We start from the raw sequence: 19,054 nt of genomic DNA on the forward strand, positions 1-19,054 counted from the left end.
ATAAATAAAATAAAATAAAATAAAATAAAAACTAGTTCGATCAACAACTCAAAATTAGCCACCTAATCTGCTAGAACGAGTCTCCTCGTCAGCAAATAATCGTCTACATCGAGCACCGCCACGACGTGTAGAATTAGGAGACGTGAAAGTGGACGGGAACTAAAGCAAGCACTAATAGTGAAACAGACGAGATGGGTCCAAATCGCACAGCAACCAATAACAACCATAAGTGCAGGTTCATCAACACCACCACCAACTCCCACTTCTCGCCAACTTCTTAGTCGAAGACCTATCGCCCATTCGCCCGCAAATTAATCCCCACTTCCTTCTTTACTCTCTCCGGAATCCCTATCCAAATCCAATCATTTTACCCTTAACCCTAACCCTAGCATCAAAGAGAAGTTAGTTAGAGGAGGAGGAAGAAGAAGAAGGAGATGTGCTGCGACGACGATTGCGAGTGCCGGCCTCTCGGATGGCTTCTCGGCCTCCCCTTCGCCCTCCTTTCCCTCCTCGTCTCCATCGTCGGCATCGCTGTCTGGATCGTCGGGTAAGAACAACGACTCAGTAGATCCAAAAATTTAAGATCGAACTTTTATATATGGATATTGCTAGTTAGTTCTTATTTAGATCTGAGATATTTGGGGGGAAATTTTGAGAATGTTTGGTCTCCAGGTTGCTGCTTTCGTGCATCTGCCCTTGCTGCTTGTGCGTGACGGTGGTGGTGGAGTTGGCGATCGAGCTTATTAAGGCACCTCTTCATGTCATGAAGTGGTTCACATCCAAGATCCCTTGTTGATGTTAGTATTATTGGTTGTATTCTTCTTGTTGTGCATTAATCCGCCTAGGTATTTTAATTCATCAGGATTGTTTTGTGCGACTAAATAATTGCTCACTTTCTGTTGTTAGAAACTTTGGATCAGTAGTTCTTATATGTAATTTATTCGATTGGATCAAAATCTACGTTTATGCCCCAAGGAAGCTGAAACTGTTTGAGAGCTTGAGTATTTTTTTTTTTTTTTCTTATCAAAATTTGTCACTTTAATTGGTGATTTCTACAAGAAATTCTTACTTTGGAGTTTATCAGCAAAGGAGTATCTTGTGAAAGTCTTTGTATTTCCGGAAGAAACTCCATAGGTTCATATTGTTGGCGATCTACTAGATGAGAAGAAAAGGAACAATCGATTAATTATTAAGCTCGTGGCACGCCATGCCAATATGAATATGGCATGAGCCAATGAAGTTGCAAAGCAAATGCTCGCGAGACAATAATTGGGCATCTGCGATTCTCTAATATTTCAGGTACCACTTTAACCACATGGGCTCCTTGGGCTGCTAAAAGAAACGTGATCGACATTTGTACTTGTTATCATTCTATGAAAAAACCCAGCCTCGTAATGTGTGCAGGGATTGCTGCCTACTGCCTCGGTAGAGGTCAGCGATTACGTTTTAGCATTACTTCCACGTCACGCCATACTGGACTTGTAAGCTAAAAAATTGGTGACTCTTGTCGTTTCCAAAATCAAAAACAATTTTTTTTTAATATAGTTTATGAGTTCTTAAACTAAATACAAACCAAATTAAAAGGCTAACTTTATATATATATATATTAGATAATTAAGTTAATGTTTTTAAGAAATAGATTACAATCATATTTGGACTAATTTTGCCCCCTAGTCCTTGGGCGAGGAAAAGTCTTAATCCGCACGCCGGATCTGACTTTGGAGTTTGGACCGCATCCTGAAGCTTTATCCCCAAGCCAAGATGATGATGACACCGAACATGAGCTCGTAATCTTAATATGTTGTTCGATTATTTTATGCTTCTGCAATCCTAAAATGGCGCCAAGCGTCAATAGTAAGCATAACACAAGTCTAAATTCACACCCCACCCCCTTAAACAATACAAATTTGTCAGGCAGCACTCGGCAAAAGCATCCTGCAAACCAACCGCTCATCGCCCACAGCATGCCGCTGTCGTTTTAGAAGAAACCATCGAATAGATCACATATATAAAAACGCTCCACCCTTCTCTCTTCGCTCTCCTACTTTCTCACTATAGTATTCTTAACCAGAAATGGAAAACGGCCAACTCGGCGCTGGCGCGGGCACTCTCGGCCGCCACCTCGCGCGCCGCCTAGTCCAGATCGGCATCCGCGACGTCTTTTCGGTCCCCGGGGACTTTAACCTCACGCTTCTCGACCACCTCCTGGCCGAGCCTGGCCTCAACCTCGTAGGCTGCTGCAACGAGCTCAACGCCGGATACGCCGCAGACGGATACGCCCGATCCGCCGGCGTCGGAGCCTGCGTTGTCACCTTCACCGTCGGCGGGCTCAGCGTCATCAACGCCATCGCCGGCTCCTACAGCGAGAACCTACCCATCATTTGCATCGTCGGCGGCCCGAATTCCAACGACTACGGCACGAACCGGATCCTCCATCACACCATCGGATTGCCCGATTTCTCGCAGGAGCTGCGTTGTTTCCAAACCATCACCTGCTTCCAGGTTTATTGATGGCGATTTCGTGTTTGGATTTGGAATTGGTGGTAATCGTTTATTCAATTCTGTTGTTTGATTTGCAGGCGGTGGTAAATCACTTGGATGATGCGCATGAGTTGATCGATACGGCGATCTCGACGGCGTTGAAGGAGAGTAAGCCGGTTTACATCAGTATTGGCTGTAATTTGCCAGGGATTCCCCACCCGACGTTTGCCAATGATCCGGTTCCGTATTTTCTCGCGCCCAAGTAGGTTATTCCTTTGATTTCTTTGTGTTTGATATTGTGCAGTTAATAGTTGGTGGTATATGATCAAATGTGCTAATGACTTTGGCAATTGATGACAATATCGAAATTTTGATGGTGGAATGCCCTAAACATACTTGCATCTGTTATATACTGATGAATTATCTTATGGCTCATAAGGAGCAGATAATCCGGTGATTGAGTTGCAGCTAACCATTTTGTAGAATTAATGGAAAACTAGATACAAGATAGATTTTGTATCTTGTGAGGTTTGAGCACTTGTTCTTTTATTTGAATCACTCTCCCGAGAATCTAGGTTGTGTCGCTGGTAAAAGAAAAGAAAATCTCTAATACAAAGCCATTATTTTGCTCCTTATTTTAGAAGAATGACCAATATATTTTCACATTCTCTGTTCCCTGATTGCTCAATCAATCAAGCGCTTGTGCAAATTAATAATATACTCAGTTTGATTATACATAGGGACCTGCAGGAGCCACTTTCAGATATTATTTTGGAAGAATTCATAGATTCACATCTGAATATCTGAAGGCATTGTAATGAACTATTGTACGTTGTTAGTTTGTTACAGTTGACTTCTGGTTTCTCTGTCTGAAGAGATTAATTGTTATACCGCACATTGAATTGATATTTCCTTATAATCATTATGCCCTGATATTAGTCAGAACTTGAGAAGCGTGCTCTATTCATTGAATATGAACTGCTATCCATTGAATATATGTTATTGAACTGGATAAATTATTTTCTGGCTAGTAAATTTGCCATAGTTTACTGTTCTAGATGTCAGAAACAGACTTCCAAGTCTGTATGACCGAAGATGTTCAAGATAATAACATGATTCAGATATCTGAGTTGTCAATGTTTGAATTAAGTTATTTTTACATTTTTGCAGGGTGAGCAATCAAATGGGTTTAGAGGCTGCAGTGGAAGCAGCAGCAGAGTTTCTGAACAAGGCTGTAAAGCCTGTTTTAGTTGGAGGGCCCAAACTGAGAGTTGCCAAGGCTCAAAAAGCCTTCACAGAACTAGCTGATGTAACTGGGTATCCAGTAGCCATAATGCCATCAGCCAAAGGATTAGTGCCAGAGCAACATCCTCAGTTCATTGGAACATATTGGGGCGCAGTTAGCACCAACTTCTGTGGGGAGATTGTAGAGTCAGCTGACACATATGTCTTTGCTGGCCCAATATTTAATGACTACAGCTCGGTAGGCTATTCTTTGTTGATCAAGAAGGAGAAGGCAGTAATTGTGCAACCCAATCGGGTGACTATAGGCAATGGACCATCTTTTGGTTGGGTTTTCATGGCTGACTTCCTGGCTGCTCTTGTATCAAAGCTTAAAAAGAACACTACAGCCCTTGAGAACTATAGGCGAATTTTTGTCCCACCAAGTGTTCCTCTTAAACGCGAGAACAATGAACCTCTAAGGGTTAATATTCTTTTCAAGCATATCCAGGCAAGGAATTACTAACATCCCTTTGCATCTTTTTTAATGATTTAATAAGCGTATATTCTCTTCTTTTGTAAGGGGCATGATGAGCTCTCAATTTCTTTGAGAGAAAAAAAATCACATATAAGTGGCAACCCTGGCAAAATAATACATTGCAAATCTAATAATGGGATCACTGGGGGACTCAGTTTAGAAGATATGTGATCACAGCTGTTTTCCTTCTTATTTAGTTCATTTGAGCTCTCTTTTTTTGGCTCTTACTCCAGGCTATGCTTAGTGGAGAAACTGCAGTTATTGCAGAGACTGGTGACTCTTGGTTCAATTGTCAAAAGCTTCGGTTGCCAGAGAATTGTGGGTAAGTCATCATAGAGAAGATTGCAATTTCTGTTGCTTTTCAACACTGTATTTATCGTTTGTTCTTCCGTCATTTTCATTGAAAAATGTCATTCAGATACGAGTTCCAGATGCAATATGGATCTATTGGGTGGTCAGTTGGTGCCACTCTTGGGTATGCTCAAGCTGCCAAGAATAAACGTGTTATTGCTTGCATCGGTGATGGCAGTTTCCAGGTATGTTCTAAATTGCCTATTTTCCACCTGTTAAGTGGATTTCTATTAAAGATGAGCCTTCTGCTTTGAAATTCAAATAAAAAGAATCAACTAAATGCAACATGATGTTCACGAGTTACCCATATGAAAGAATGAACACGAGATGTGGAAAATCGCCACACCCCTTAATAAAGTTCACTGCGGCGTTCTCCTTTTCTTCTAAAGCTGTCCTCTGCTTTTGTTCTTCTTCCTTCAGGTGACCGCCCAGGACATTTCCACTATGATACGATGCGGTCAACGAAGCATCATCTTCCTCATAAATAATGGTGGATACACGATAGAAGTTGAGATCCACGACGGCCCTTACAATGTGATAAAGAACTGGAACTATACTGGCATTGTAGATGCCATTCATAACGGGGATGGCCGATGTTGGACTGCTAAAGTAAGCATCTTAAAACCATCTGTCTCGGCGATAATCCCAGAATTTTCTCATTAAATGCAATCGGTCGAAGAAATAACTTTCCCTTGTTAAATACCATAGGTGCGCACGGAGGAGGAACTCGTAGATGCCATTGCTACTGCTACAGGAGAGCAGAAGGATAGCTTGTGCTTTATTGAGGTCATAGTGCACAAAGATGATACGAGTAAGGAGCTACTCGAGTGGGGATCAAGAGTCTCAGCTGCCAATAGCCGCCCTCCTAATCCACAATGAGAGCTAGGCTGGACGATGTAAATGCTGTGCGTATTTACTTAGGCTGGTAGAGAGAAGTTGTTGAATAAGCATGGATATTTAGAGAATCTATGTAGGCGGGTATTCTTGCATTATCCGCTATCCCTTTTGTTCTGGTGAACTGTTCGAAATAATTTCCTTTAATCCCTGATTATTGAATTACTGAAAAATCTTCATGTATTATATATATATATATATATATATATATATATATATATATATATATATATGTTTGAGGATATAATTATATTTAGACCGTTTGAGTTATTATTATACTTTCATTTTGGTGACACATATATATCTCTAAACTAAGATAAATTTATTTTGATAATTTATTTTTATTTTTTGTTTAGATTGTTTCAGAAAAAAAAAAAATTGAACTACTGAAAGTCTGAACTGTCCATTCTTCGAGGAAGTTGCTTGATGCTTTTCCTGATCTGATCGTGTGGTCATTATCCATCATCCACCGTTGATTCGTCTCGGCATTCACCCGCCGTTCCCATTAAAACGCCCCTGCCGACTTAAGCCGCTACTCCGAATTTAATAGAACCCTAGCGCTCCACATCATCATCCACGTCACCCTTCCGCATTATATATAGACCATCGACCCCGCTTATTGTTCGCGTTTCTTGTGCTCTCCCTCTGTCGGCGATTTAGGGCTTCCCTTTAATCCGTACCCGCGCGAGGAGCTCTCTCTTTCTTGTGTCTCAGATCTCCGAAACCATTCGGTAATTATATCTCGCGCAAACCGAATCCTCTGCGCTTTTGTCACCCCTTTTCTTGTCTCGATTTGGTCTTCCGAGCGGATTGTTCTATTCTGTTCTTTCTTGTGTTCTTGCTACTTCGGATATTGGCTCGGTGTGTCGTTTCTTGATGCAATTCATGTATGATTTGGTGTGTCAACTACGCTCATCCCGTAAACAAGATCGAACCTTTTCTGACATCTAAGCCTGTAGGTTGAGGGCTCGCTTGTTGGGAGATGAAATCGTTTTGTTGCTATGTTTTGTTACTTTGACATAGTTGGACTGGGGAAATAAATCCTTAAAGATGCTTGTTTGATTCCAATTCTATAAATCTTCGCCAAAAATATTTATAAAATGATGATGGTTGATCGGTTGTTAACTTTCCCAACCTTCAGCTGAAGGTAACCAAGTTTATATCTTGTAGGAAAATTCTTGCGGGGTATATACCAAGCTGGTCTTTTTGGGTATCTTATTATTTTCCTGACTGTCCTCTATATCAAAAGATGAATTGATGCAGATATGATTCAGTTCTTGTGATAGAAATTCAATAAAAGATCTTATTGCTTTGTTGTAGACTTTGCTAGCTTTTACTGACGATTGTTGCCCTTCTACAATTTCAGTGATTGGAGATCCGGCTCAACTTCAACTCTTTGCTTAGTGTTTCTTGTATCCTGAGATATTTGGTTATACTATGCCGAAGAACAGGACTCGTTCTGCCTCCTTTGAGCGGTGTTCGCGTGCATCACCTTACTGCTGCAGTTCGTCTAGCGGACGAAGTCACTGTTCTTCGTCATCGAGAAATCCAAGTGAACCAGCTGTGGTAGCCAAGGACAGTAAAGAATGGGAAGAGGTTCGCTGTCCAGTATGCATGGAGCACCCCCACAATGCTGTTCTCCTGCAATGCTCTTCTTACAAAACGGGTTGCCGCCCTTTCATGTGTGATACAAGCTACCGGCACTCTAATTGCCTTGACCAATATCGGAAGGCCTTCCCCGGACCAGGATCATCAGAGGCTAATGATGAAGGGAAGAATCCATGTCAGCTTTCATGCCCTCTATGTCGTGGGACTGTTACTGGCTGGACGGTGGTGGAGCCTGCTCGACATTATATGAATTTGAAAGTTCGTAGCTGCTCTACAGAATCATGTTCTTTCTCTGGGGTTTATGGGGAACTGAGGAAGCATGCAAGGAAGGAGCACCCCTCTGTGCGACCATCGGAGGTGGACCCTGAACGAGAAAGAGACTGGCATCAAATGGAGCGACAGCGGGATCTTGGAGATCTCTTCAGCATGTTGCAGTCAAACACAAATAGAGTTGAGGACGGTGTTGGTATTAGTCAGGACGAGGAAGAATTTGGTGGCACCGTGTATGCATTTCCCTCTATCACTGTTCTTTTAATCGTGCAATCAGGTACTGGACAATCAGCTCTACGTTTTTCTGGGAACAATACAAGGGCTTCATCAGGGAGCCAAAGGGGAAGGAGGATGATTATCTGGGGGGAGACCGCAAGCCAGCCTGACCAGGCAAGCAGTGTTGTCCGTAATCACTCTAATGACGGTGATTATGATGACAGTGATGGTGTATCTGAAGACGCAACTGCTGGCTTTGACCAGCGCCACGGGAGACGAAGACGGCAGTTGAGGATGCCAGATGATGATGAAGATGAAGATGAGATATTGTGATACCAAGGTTGTTCGCTCGATCAGTTCTCTTTGTATTAACTGCCGAGTGCAGAACTGGTTGGGATTTGTAAATCGCTTGTTTCTTTCTATACATTGGAGGTCACTCTGCTGTTGCATCCTCTATTGCTTCTCCATAAAAGCTCTGAGGGTCGAGTGTGAGAGGTGTAGAAGCAGGACAGACACCCTGCCGCCTAGATTGGAAAGAGAGTGAGTAGTATTGGTAGTTAAAAAAAATGTTCATTCAGAAATTGAAATTGAATATCAGAATTCTTGTTTGTTATTGTTCTCATGGTGTGATGAACTTGGTTAGACCTTCCTATTTCATCTTGTAGGCAAGGTTCAGATTGATGCCATCGGGTTGGGTGTATCCGAACAGGTTGTTTGTATTGCAAAATCGAGGCGGGTAGGGGTTAATTTAATGTTTAATTGTGTGATGGTTGCTAAATCTTTTTCAGGTTTGCAAGAATATCATTGTTTGTAGTTAAAGAGGGAGGAAGGAGTAAAATGGTTGGAGGGAAGAAGAGGAACAGAACCCAAGATCTTAACTTTTAAGTATCCTAGCAACATGGTGGAATAGGTTTAATCCTCCATAAGATAATTTTCTTTCTCTTCTGTTTTTAAGAGAAGAAAAAATAATAGTAGTTTAGGTTCCATTGATCGATGTAATCTAGGAAGTTAAGCTATTATTGTAGGCGTCTCGCCGACAGAGATTATGAGTTTGGCTCAGTACAACTTATATATCTACATGGTTTGCTCCTCCGTGTCCCAGTCCGAGTCATCGTTAGGTCCGGCCTGATTCAAGCCCGGCCCAATTAGCACCGCTAAATTTGCAAATCTGGAGAATTTACTAACTCGCTAAGTTGGCGCCTTATCTTTCTGGAATATAGAATCTGATAAGCTATCCCTGATTTGATAAACCGCTTATCAGCTGTCGGGGACCACTAAATTTAACCACTTTTGCGTCTCTGTTATCTTTCTCGATCGCATTATTAGGGTATCATTCAGCATTTTAATCTCTTTCTCTCTGTCACCGAGAGTCTCGATCGGCTATTGACGGGAGCAATGGATACTCGAGAAAGCAATCAAACCAACTATGATCCGCCGGTTTCTTTCTCTTTTGATTTTTTTTTTTTCTTTTACTCTCGTCTCTCCTTGTGACATTTTTGCTGCTACTGCATCATGTTCGCATCTATGTCTCTGAGAATACTTATCTTCTCTTGGAGATTTGCGATCCAAAGCTGAAAGTTTTGTTTCATGTAAAACACAATCTATAGTTCGGGTTTCCTTTTTCTTTTCTTGCCTTGTCGTGAGGCATACGATCTTGAAGTTCTTGGTAGAATTATATCTTTACGTTCTGTACTTGTGATGATGGACTTGCATTCTTTTTTAAGAATCTCATTGTCTGTTAATCAATGCAGGAAGGTTCTCAAGACCCAAGAAGCAGACAGAATCATCTTCAACCCATGGCTGCTGCAACGGCAAATACTTCAATTCTCCCCGCTGGTTCCTACAATGTGGAGTCTACAACGCCTCCTGGACGTGTCTCTATTGCGTCATACGGGGTTCCCTTCTCCAGAATGCTTAACTCTTCAAATCCAGCGCCATGTGGCTATACAATGTTAATAAAAGAAGAAACGTTGTCATGGAAGCACCTAGCTCATGTGGTATGTACTAGTGAAAGAATGGAGAATCATGGTAATGTTTTGTTGCCTCAAGAGAATATGGCGGTATGGGATGGAGATCCATTTCCAGTATGCAAGTGAGTTGAAAGAGGGAAGTCTGCTTGTCTAATGATACCAATATATGCCTTTTTCTGACATATTAATGTCGAATTTGTGCTGTTCAGGAATGATGAAGAGCCCACCATGAGGAATTCCTACTGCAACTGCAAGAAATCACAATGCTTGCAACGGTATTTCCTCGTCCTAGGTTGTGCTTTAGATGCAATTTATTCTTGCTCTTATCTTTTGCCTCTTATTTTATAAGCAGCTACTGTGACTGCTTCAACATAGTAACGTTCTGTACTGATAAGTGTACATGTCATGAATGTCATAATACTTACAAACATGAAGAAGAAGTGTTTAAGAGAAGAGAAGAGATACTGAAGGAGAAACCAGACGCGTTTGATTCCAAGATTGTTAGCAGGGTGAGGATTGCTTTGCTCTGTGAAGTTGAAAACCTATATTGTTGAATGTATAAGAGCCATTCAATTATATTCTATAGGATGAAACATATCAAGTAAGCCCCTCAGGGAGGCATAAAACAGGATGCAATTGCCCAAAATCCAAATGCATCAAAAGATACTGTGAATGCTACAAGGTGCCCTCTTTTATCCATTGAATGGTCTGTAATTTATATATTTTTGTCCTTGAGATTTTCTAAATGGGTGTCTCTGTCTACATTTTGTTCCTTAGGCTGGTGTTGGATGCTCAATTCTTTGCAGATGCAATGACTGCCAGAATAACTTTGGCAGGAAAAACGGTAAGGAACTCTCTCGAGCACTACCAGTGAGCTTGCAGATGTTTTGGACATTTCAGGTCCTGAGTAATTTGTATCCACATTGAACTTTACTTGCACTGGGAGAAAGGGTGTAGAATCTTATGAAGGTCATTTCATTGTTTGTAGATGCAGAATCTATTAGAAGAAGTGGATTACGACAAAACCAATGGAGACCGGTAGGAGATTCATGCAGCGAGGAACCGCATCCTGGCAACCAAACAGCAAATGTACTAACATTGCCTAATTTGTTCTACAATGTTTTGTCTCCTATAGAGTATGTTTGATAAAACTATCTTGATTTTAGTACTAATTTGTTGCCTTCAATGCAAAACGTAAACCATCTTCAGAACTCATTGCTGCCATATCCTGCATCTTTTCCAACATCTTCAAGTACAGTTATGCTTAAAGAAACAGGACGAGTGCCTCCAGTTCTGGGCCTTGGCAAACAATCATGGGGTAATTGCAACGCAACAACTATGAGTGATTTTGCAACCGAATGGAGCAGCTTAGGGAGACTTTTGAATCCATCTTCTAGCTCTCATAGAATTTTGGGACCAAATTTAGTTCAAGGAAATGGCCACAACTCTTCTGCTGCTCCTCTTCCAGCCGTTCCACAACAATCTACTGAAACATCAGTAGCTCAGCGTGATTCCAATCGAGTCAGCTACACTATGTTGGAAATTGATCCCAAGATATTGGAGGAATTACTTTGTACTGAAGTAAATGCAAGTTCTCTGGGAGAGCAGCAACTGCCGCCACAAGACAATGTGCAGGAAGGAATTTCATCATCACCTCCAGCCTCTTAGAAGATTGCAATATATTCGATCGTTACCTTATGTTTTATTATCAATAAGGGTTTCGCATGAAGATTTTTTAGGTGCATAGCCGATACTGTCAAAAGTTTTTCAGGTGCATCTTGCTGTCTTGCTGATGAAATAAAGATGACATTTTTGTCAAATCTGACACAGATTTTGCAATGCTTTGTATGACTTAATCTCTTTGCTCCTCAGAAATTCAAAGTTGTTATGAATAGGAAGAGGCTTAGAAGACTGACTAATCTCTTGTCAAAAGTTGATCAAAACATACTCATGTATATCCTTCAATTATCAGTAAAAGATGGCTTTAAGTGCAGTCAGGATAATCTTGTTAAAGCAATATACAAAGGTTAAACAAAATTTCTTGGCAGCTCGAGGCAGGATGTTTCCCACTGACCTTTAGATACCTTTGAGATGTGGATTGTGGAAAATTATCTAAATATAACTGTACATATGATACTTTCAGTGTTCATCAAAGAAATAAGCGTTATGCAGGACAGTCACAAAGTCAACAAGCCTTTGTAGAACATTATTATGGAAACAATCAACCAAAATTAAATTACATCATGATTAAGTCTCTTAAATACAAACCAGCTACAAGGTAAAACTATGAAGTCTAGAGGCATTAATACATCGATATCAATATGAAAAGGCGGCCAAGCCCCAAAAAGGAGAACAGACGCAAGAAAAGGACCTGTGAGTGAAGACTGGAATATACCAGAAGCTAATGATAGTAACAAAGGCAAATTTATATCTGTGTCTATATGGAATGTCATTGAAATTCTAATGGAAAATTCCCCTGGGAATTGTGCAACTTATCAAGCCCCTGAGAATGCTGTAAGCCATTTGCAGACATTATCCATCTCTTCAGGAACAGTATAGTGTGCAAGCCTACATTATTCCGAGATATTAGAGAGGACAATTCTCATGAATTGGGAAGAGAGAAATTGATAAATAAAGTGATTACATACCCATTAAACGTTTTGAAAGTAAGATTTGAAAACCCAGTTGATCTTAGAATTTCAGCTGATCTTTCGCCATGTTTATAGAGGACAACATCATCCGCTGTTTGAAATTACGAAAAAAGAAAAATAAAATAGAGCACACAAGAAAGAAATAAGATATCATATCCAGCAATAGGTTAATATCTTTAAACTTGGTTAGTGATACTGAGGCCTAAAATCAAGCCGAGTTTATGCAAATTAACTAGTGAAGGAACGACAAGTGCTGAGAATGATTTAGACCTTCTCTTGTTGAAATTGATATGTTCTGCCTTAAAATATTCATATGAAATAGATGGCAAAATGCTGGATGAGTTAAGATGTAATGATTGTGCTACCTGATTAGATCCCCATATCTACAAATTTCCACTTCCACTATTATCAAACATATATAAACGTATTTTCTTGTATCTATTTACCTCTTCCATGACAAAGAAGAAGTGGTAATGCAGCTGCCCTTCTTGTGCCGCCCTGTGAATTTTCTATCTTGCTCTTCAAGAACCTAGACAACAGCACAAGATTATTGACATGGACACAATTTTAATGCAAATTGGTTGTCTTCTTTCAGTAACAATGCAGATGGTGATTAAGCCTAGCAATGCTGAAAAGATGCAGTCTCAAGAAAGTAAACCAGACCTTGAGCAGGGAAGCCAGCCACTTAAGCCAACAATTGCACTAAGCCTGATTGGGTATGCACTACCATTTCCAAATTTTCCTTGAGCATAGCAAGCAGCAGAGTACAGGGCAGTAGCAGCACCCATACTGAAGCCACCAATACCGAGTTTCACTATTAAAAAGTTCAGTGATTCATGAAGTTAGGATAAATTCTGGAAGGAGCAATAGCTATTAAACCATATAAATGTGAAAGCATGACTTCACAAAAATTTATTTATTTATTCTCTGCTACCTTAGAGTTTGTTATGCTACATATAATAAAAACTGATGAAAAGATAAGCTTCATATATTATGCTTGACAAAGAAACAAAATTATCCTTCTGAAATTACCATCAGGTGGCTCAGCTGACAATAGGTTTGCAACATGAGCAGCTGAAGCATCCATTCCCTCAAGATCATCAGAACCATCATCAGAAAGGTCCCTAGCACCAAACCCTGCACAACAAACACAACGACGAACATCCTGTTACTTACAATAAATGATCAATTCCGATACGTAGCTATAGCACATTCAATCATAAACTTGAGTAAGGCATTAAAACAATTCTAGCAGTGGGAAAAAAAACTTTGGTTCTATGATTTTAGCAAACAAAATTAAGAAATTTGCAACTAAGCAGGGCTCTTACATGCAGTGCAAGGGAATCCACCAAAAGCTGCCACAGCTCGAGTTGGTGCAGTTGGACATATCCATTTAATCTGCAATTAACTTCAGTAAAACTAATCAAACGAAATTTATTCTAGGAAACCATCAAATGATTGCTGACCAAGTTAATAAAATAACAATTGGAAGACAACATGGAGCATAACATGTTTGGCAGCTAGTAAGGAAAAAGAGTAATCAAGATTTAAATAAAACAAAGTCATTTTCTACTTACATTTGGAAGTGGAAGGGAGTCCAGGACCTGGGACCAGCTGAAAAGAAACAAAAAACAAGATTATTTATGCACTTAGTGAGCTATCCTGTATTAATTGAAGCTGATATATCATTTTCCCTGGTACTAAATGAATGTCAAAAGTTATAGCTGTAGTTCTAAGATATGAACCATCTACCTTGAAACAGAGGGAAAATAGGAATAGAATGCTAAAAGAACAATAGTCTTAAGGTAGAGCTCACTGCATTACCAGCAAGAACATGATGTATATAATTATTTACCCAAAAATATGCTAGTACTTTGTTGACGTAAATTAGTTGTCAAGAAAATCTTGACATGAAAAACAAATCAACAAAAGCAAAAGAATAGCCAGTTCTTACTTTACCGAGTTCGCTGATGAAACCTATAAAAAGGAAAGATAAAATCAGTAACCTCCTACGGGAATTGAACTTGTCTAGAATCAAGCATCCAAGCATTATCCTCCTCTTGTCCAGAACATGGCAAGAGTAGGATACTGTAATTTTAGTTTATTACCCCACTAAAGTCTTCTTTGCCATGTTCAACTGCTGTCCTAAACCCCAATAATCGAATTAATATAATAGGAATCTTTGCATGAACTGCACAGAGTACTAATAAGTGAAGACTAGTCTTCTTTAAACTGTCAAGTGGGCATTGACATTCTTAAACTCCTTCCTTTCCCTCTGTGTACTATAAAGAGAGCACTATCAATACCAAAGTACATGCCTGATACCCAATGAAAAAGATATTAATCATTTGGGTTAAAGCAATACTAGGAATATGTGCAGGGAAAAGAAAGTGGAAATCCATGCTAACCATTTACAGTGAAGAGGGAATAAAGTCGTAGAAACAGCAAATGCCAAAGAAACTTCATGTCACCAGCAGTTTGACATGATTACAGAGTCCATGGGAGAAATTTGCTTCTAAGAACAACTTGTGTACTAATGCAATAACTTAGGCTACATATTGGCTAAGTATATTGATGGTTAATGAAAGTTTTAGAAGATAAGCATGACAATACCTTGCTCCATTATCACCTATACCATGGAGCCACACAATGGTGACTTGATGCCTTCCCTTGGGCCTGACCACATGTGTCCTGCCAAACTCAGGTCTTCTGGATGTAGTTCTAGCACCTGCACCGATGATTCAATATCAATATAATTATACCAAACCACAAGAAAATCATCATATAGGCCCTTCATCTCTAAATTTTGCAACACTATAACATAACAGTATTGAATTACAAACCAGAAGAATAAGAGCTGCTCCCGTAGTTCATAACTGAAACAACACCACTTAGCTCTCCTGCAATGGAGAGTAGTCTATATGACCTCTATATATAGTTGTTTTAAGAGAGAGAGAGAGAGAGAGAGAGAGAGAGAGAGAGAGAGAGAGAGAGAGAGAGAGAGAAAGAGAGAGGGGAATATAAATAAAACTCACGAGTTCGAATCCCACTACTGAGCTGTTTGCAGTACCTGCAAGCTGTTGTTACAAAGATATACCCAGTGGGCAGAGCTAAAGATAGGAGAAAAAAAAATAGCCAGAGAGGCTCTTTTTCCCAAGACAGAGATTCTGTGAGCACGTCATTCACTTGCATGCAGATGAGTTTGTGAACAAATTGAGACAAAATGCAATAGAAAAGGTGGGAATGAAGAAAGAGAGTGATGCCTTTTGGACTGGCCTTCAGGAATCAATGCTTCGTGGCAGTGGAGAGGGAATCAAGAGCAGCCCAAGAATATATGTCACTATAAACCAGTCATTTCCTAGGATTGTTTTCTCAATAGAGTTGGTACCCAAGAATCAAACCTTGTTTTTACCTTCTCGAAGATTTTCTTTAGAAGATCACACAGGAGGAGGAGATGAAGGAATGAGAAGTGGGTAGTCTTTTCTACTAAGAAATCTCCATGTTAGCTTGGCTTGCTAATAAAGGGAGAAACTTTTTGTATGTTCTTATTGCACCTTTTGGGACACTTGTAGCTTTCGATCGAACCCTAGCGGACGATGGAAATTTTAAAGGAGCTATAAAGAAACTGGAGTCAGACCCCCTATATTAGCTAGCTTTTGCCTCTTTGGGAGAAGAATATAGGAAAAGTTTGCAGGCAAAATAATCTTGTCAGCCCCACTTCAAGCATAAAGAATCCTTCGCACTATGCGTTGTTCATTTTGTGCTAACTGAATGGAGATGATGGCCGGCAGCACTACTAAAATATATCTTTCTTATTCTCCTACATGTCATGAAAATTCTAGGGCTTGATTCGATAGCCTAAATTCTTAGATATATATATATATATATATATATATATATATATATATAAGAGTTTGGCTTTTCTTAGGATTTTTCTTTTCTTAATGTATATATAAATTTTGAAGGAAATCCTTCCTTTCCCTACATTTTAATTTTTTTTTAAAGGAAAATATTCATTACCTTAACACAGGCCCTTAAATAACTAGTAAGATGCATCATTTACATATCCTGACATCTGGAAGGTGGAAAACCCATCTGAGATTGCAAAACACAGCAAATATAAGGTGTAGCTTCAATTTAACAGCAGCAATTCCATGCACTTCAATATGAACAAAAGCTGCTAGGGAAAACAAAAACATCATTGTATGGAAATATATGGGTCATGCCACATCTTTTACAGAACAAAAAAGAAGAGAAAAAAGATCCATCATGCTGAATGGTCATCAAGAAATAAAAGGAAAGAAACCGAATCAATGCGTTTGTCCATTATTAAATGTTCAATCGAGAAGCATGAAAATCCACAAGTAAACTACAAGATATTATCCGATGCAAGTTAAAAGATGCCAAGGGCAGCAATGTTAATCAAGTAGAACTTCCTAAAGTTGTTTGCAGTTAGACACAGTATAAAGGAAATCATCTACCAAAAAATTATCCAATCTTGACAAGGCCACGCTTAGTGATGATGATCATCACCATGCCCATCTGGAGGGCCTCCCTCACCAATCACGTTCAGCTGCATAAAATTACGATACGGAAAAAGGGAAAGATCTGCAAGTCCATCTAAGTTACCACAAAGCACTGCGAGCAAACAGGGCATTCATGTGGCTTGCCCTTTTCAAGCCAGAACTCCAAAAACTACTAAAAACAGAGTCCAGCAGAGCGAGAATCTACTTGAATAGTAACTTGCCACCTTCGCTACCTGGGCAGCCAACTATTCTCTTGTCATAGTAGGACGGAATGACAGCAGGTTAAGCAGGTCAACAGAAAATGAGAAGGGCATTATCGTATTATTCAACATGATGATTTCTAACAAGCATGAAACCCTTAAGAGTTGAAGTTATAACAAAACCAATGGCCATTAGTAGAAGTATTCCCACTAAAAGGCATTATTACCCATGCAGAAAAAGATGTCAAGGATTAAAATCAAAAAGGAGATGCAGCAAAATGACAGACAATTTTATGTCAGGATATTTTATACAAATGATATGCAACTAGATGGATATTTTATACAAATGATATGCAACTAGATGCTTGAGGGCATGAAGCATTTCTTATAAAGTAGGCACCAATAAACCACTCAAAATTACAATTGTAACATACAGATCCGACAGGTAAAAGACAACCAAGCAATTAATTCCATCCAGCAAATAATGTGATCAATGTTCCACACAATTAAGGAATAAATTTTCCTTGTAAGGAACATCAATGGAACAGGAATCCACTCTCCTCTCGTTGCATCGTCTAGGAGAGGAAAAAAAAATTCCAACTGAACCTGTGAAAGATAACTATGCCTTCCATTACTCTAAATTTAGGAAATAGAGTAATAGAACATAGATCAGGAAATAAAGGTCCCACGTAAGAAAGGGCTTTCCCATGCATGAGACTCAATATGTAGCAGCGCATTAAAGAAACCTACTCTAATTGTTGTTTTCTTACCTCAAGCAAACCTAGATATGGTGAGAACTAATGCAGAGATTCTCTGCTTGCAGCCTACATTGATGAAACCGATCGTTAAAGTTCTCTAACATCAATAATGCTCAGCTGAATGATCATGCAGCTGCAGAACTAGAAACTCAATCTACTTAAAAATCCTCTCCCACATTGATTATGATTTATCTAGACGTCTAGTCCAACGTACCAATTCAACCAAGTAGCTTGCAGAGCAAATAATAATGCCTAAACTTTCTCTACCACAATCAACCTGATGATTACATGGCGACATGCTTATGTCTTATTGTCAATGCCTTGTTAACAGTACAGATGTCTATGTATATTACAGGGCGTAAACCATAAATCAGTACAGACAGACATCTATTTACAGTTAAACAAATTTTAGAATTTATACTTATGATATGTGTGTGTGTATATAGATAGTACTGCAAGGGGCCAAGGGCGTAAACCAAAATTCAGCTATACAAGCAAATTGTTGAAACTTTTGTCTGATGTCAATGAATGATCAATGCACCTTCAGAACTCCAGTACATCCCACAATAAATTATTCCTGATAACACAAACAATTAAACCGCCCAAACAACTGCATATAATTATGTAAGGAGATATAATAAATAGTAGCATATATTCCTGGTACTGGTCAAAGCACCAGATATACTGGCAGGTATCAGTTAGTATCCGTCGCCTAATAGACAATTCTAACGCCCTAAGATTGACGAACGAATCTCAAAGAACATTGGAATAGATCAAGAACTGGTTGCAGATTGAAACTCAAGAATCCAACTCACCTTGGTGCCGAACGGACCTACAGGAAGATCCATGCCGAACCGCTTCCTTCCCTAAATCAACAACTAAATATCAACAAAAATAGAAAAAGAAAAAGGAGAAATTAATAATAAATAAGAGAAAATAACCAAAGACACACCTAGAGCTTTGCCTCGATCTCCTCCCGCTCGTGCCCGGTGGTGATCGGCTTGACGTCCTCCGCTCTCCTCGCCGGGGCCGCGCCTTGTTTTTAAAGAATGCAAAAAACACCAGATCAGATCAACAAGAGAATGGGTATAAGAAACGCTAAGGAAAATTAGAGCATGAACGCGGGATTGGAGCTCACTGGATTCTGACGAGAGGAGAGGCGAGGTTCGCCGGAAAGCGGAGAGGCAGGCTGCCGAGGAGAGGAAATTGCGGCGGCGAAGGGCTTCGCGGCGGAGAGTGGATCGACACGAGGCGAGGGAGGAGGCGCTCCGCCACATCATGATATCGCGCCGCCGAGGTGTGTTCTCAGGTCGCCGTCTGCTCTGCTAGTATTCGAGTGCCTGGTTTTCCTCTCTCAGACTCTCGCGCAT

The 19,054-nt window shown here is 39.9% G+C and overlaps 6 protein-coding genes across 7 annotated transcripts; 4 read left to right on the forward strand and 2 right to left on the reverse strand.

Moving 5' to 3' along the window:
- Positions 1-209: 209 nt before the first annotated feature.
- On the forward strand, positions 210-978 carry LOC140771132 (signaling peptide TAXIMIN 1). The gene is made up of 2 exons (XM_073112544.1): positions 210-547; positions 673-978. The coding sequence occupies exons 1-2, from the start codon at positions 435-437 to the stop codon at positions 794-796; spliced, it is 237 nt and encodes a 78-aa protein (XP_072968645.1). The 5' UTR covers positions 210-434; the 3' UTR covers positions 797-978.
- Positions 979-1,838: 860 nt separating this feature from the next.
- LOC140771130 (pyruvate decarboxylase 1) lies at positions 1,839-5,665 on the forward strand. Its single transcript, XM_073112542.1, has 7 exons — positions 1,839-2,502; positions 2,580-2,743; positions 3,652-4,213; positions 4,474-4,562; positions 4,659-4,776; positions 5,012-5,200; positions 5,300-5,665. The coding sequence occupies exons 1-7, from the start codon at positions 2,074-2,076 to the stop codon at positions 5,468-5,470; spliced, it is 1,722 nt and encodes a 573-aa protein (XP_072968643.1). The 5' UTR covers positions 1,839-2,073; the 3' UTR covers positions 5,471-5,665.
- Positions 5,666-6,091: 426 nt separating this feature from the next.
- On the forward strand, positions 6,092-8,198 carry LOC140771439 (uncharacterized). Its single transcript, XM_073113000.1, has 2 exons — positions 6,092-6,216; positions 6,852-8,198. Exon 2 carries the CDS (start codon positions 6,923-6,925, stop codon positions 7,910-7,912), a length of 990 nt encoding a protein of 329 aa, XP_072969101.1. The 5' UTR covers positions 6,092-6,216; positions 6,852-6,922; the 3' UTR covers positions 7,913-8,198.
- A 737-nt stretch (positions 8,199-8,935) lies between these two features.
- Positions 8,936-11,410, forward strand: LOC140771120 (uncharacterized). Its single transcript, XM_073112525.1, has 8 exons — positions 8,936-9,016; positions 9,331-9,671; positions 9,759-9,824; positions 9,902-10,058; positions 10,136-10,231; positions 10,327-10,393; positions 10,538-10,638; positions 10,759-11,410. Exons 1-8 carry the CDS (start codon positions 8,975-8,977, stop codon positions 11,215-11,217), a joined length of 1,329 nt encoding a protein of 442 aa, XP_072968626.1. The 5' UTR covers positions 8,936-8,974; the 3' UTR covers positions 11,218-11,410.
- Positions 11,411-11,699: 289 nt separating this feature from the next.
- LOC140770017 (uncharacterized) lies at positions 11,700-19,050 on the reverse strand. 2 transcript variants are annotated; one of them, XM_073110968.1, is made up of 13 exons: positions 18,823-19,050; positions 18,637-18,719; positions 18,500-18,550; positions 15,236-16,295; positions 15,044-15,100; positions 14,814-14,928; positions 13,778-13,814; positions 13,529-13,598; positions 13,233-13,337; positions 12,864-13,014; positions 12,647-12,729; positions 12,198-12,291; positions 11,700-12,117 (listed from the first exon to the last, which is right to left on the reverse strand). In XM_073110968.1, exons 4-13 carry the CDS (start codon positions 15,390-15,392, stop codon positions 12,045-12,047), a joined length of 942 nt encoding a protein of 313 aa, XP_072967069.1. In that variant the 5' UTR covers positions 15,393-16,295; positions 18,500-18,550; positions 18,637-18,719; positions 18,823-19,050; the 3' UTR covers positions 11,700-12,044. The 2 variants fall into 2 exon arrangements, with proteins under 2 accessions (XP_072967069.1, XP_072967068.1); XM_073110967.1 differs by having other exon boundaries at positions 15,236-18,550.
- On the reverse strand, positions 16,714-18,961 carry LOC140769773 (cytochrome c oxidase subunit 5b-2, mitochondrial-like). Its single transcript, XM_073110640.1, has 4 exons — positions 18,823-18,961; positions 18,649-18,719; positions 18,500-18,550; positions 16,714-16,773 (listed from the first exon to the last, which is right to left on the reverse strand). The coding sequence occupies exons 1-4, from the start codon at positions 18,959-18,961 to the stop codon at positions 16,714-16,716; spliced, it is 321 nt and encodes a 106-aa protein (XP_072966741.1).
- Positions 19,051-19,054: the final 4 nt, after the last annotated feature.

Source organism: Typha angustifolia, chromosome 11 (assembly GCF_048772165.1).
Source record: "Typha angustifolia cultivar Huaian chromosome 11, ASM4877216v1, whole genome shotgun sequence".
NCBI lineage: Eukaryota > Viridiplantae > Streptophyta > Magnoliopsida > Poales > Typhaceae > Typha > Typha angustifolia.

What these genes read in the sequence shown, in the direction of transcription:
- LOC140771132 (XM_073112544.1), top strand. Translation starts at nt 435, where the DNA reads ATGTGCTGCGACGACGATTGCGAGTGCCGGCCTCTCGGATGGCTTCTC. An exon ending in ATCGCTGTCTGGATCGTCGG is followed by an intron (nt 548 to 672) that starts GTAAGAACAACG and finishes TTTGGTCTCCAG; the next exon opens with GTTGCTGCTTTCGTGCATCT.
- LOC140771130 (XM_073112542.1), top strand. Translation starts at nt 2,074, where the DNA reads ATGGAAAACGGCCAACTCGGCGCTGGCGCGGGCACTCTCGGCCGCCAC. An exon ending in TTCTTTTCAAGCATATCCAG is followed by an intron (nt 4,214 to 4,473) that starts GCAAGGAATTAC and finishes CTCTTACTCCAG; the next exon opens with GCTATGCTTAGTGGAGAAAC. An exon ending in GCCGATGTTGGACTGCTAAA is followed by an intron (nt 5,201 to 5,299) that starts GTAAGCATCTTA and finishes TAAATACCATAG; the next exon opens with GTGCGCACGGAGGAGGAACT.
- LOC140770017 (XM_073110968.1), bottom strand. Translation starts at nt 15,392, where the DNA reads ATGCAAGTGAATGACGTGCTCACAGAATCTCTGTCTTGGGAAAAAGAG. An exon ending in CAGTAGTGGGATTCGAACTC is followed by an intron (nt 15,101 to 15,235) that starts GTGAGTTTTATT and finishes TCTCCATTGCAG; the next exon opens with GAGAGCTAAGTGGTGTTGTT. An exon ending in ATAGGTGATAATGGAGCAAG is followed by an intron (nt 13,815 to 14,813) that starts GTATTGTCATGC and finishes GTTTCTTTTCAG; the next exon opens with CTGGTCCCAGGTCCTGGACT.
- LOC140769773 (XM_073110640.1), bottom strand. Translation starts at nt 18,961, where the DNA reads ATGTGGCGGAGCGCCTCCTCCCTCGCCTCGTGTCGATCCACTCTCCGC. An exon ending in TCTCCTCTCGTCAGAATCCA is followed by an intron (nt 18,720 to 18,822) that starts GTGAGCTCCAAT and finishes TTTAAAAACAAG; the next exon opens with GCGCGGCCCCGGCGAGGAGA. An exon ending in TAGGTCCGTTCGGCACCAAG is followed by an intron (nt 16,774 to 18,499) that starts GTGAGTTGGATT and finishes AATTTTATGCAG; the next exon opens with CTGAACGTGATTGGTGAGGG.
- LOC140771120 (XM_073112525.1), top strand. Translation starts at nt 8,975, where the DNA reads ATGGATACTCGAGAAAGCAATCAAACCAACTATGATCCGCCG. An exon ending in ATTCCAAGATTGTTAGCAGG is followed by an intron (nt 10,059 to 10,135) that starts GTGAGGATTGCT and finishes TATATTCTATAG; the next exon opens with GATGAAACATATCAAGTAAG. An exon ending in CTGGCAACCAAACAGCAAAT is followed by an intron (nt 10,639 to 10,758) that starts GTACTAACATTG and finishes AACCATCTTCAG; the next exon opens with AACTCATTGCTGCCATATCC.
- LOC140771439 (XM_073113000.1), top strand. Translation starts at nt 6,923, where the DNA reads ATGCCGAAGAACAGGACTCGTTCTGCCTCCTTTGAGCGGTGTTCGCGT.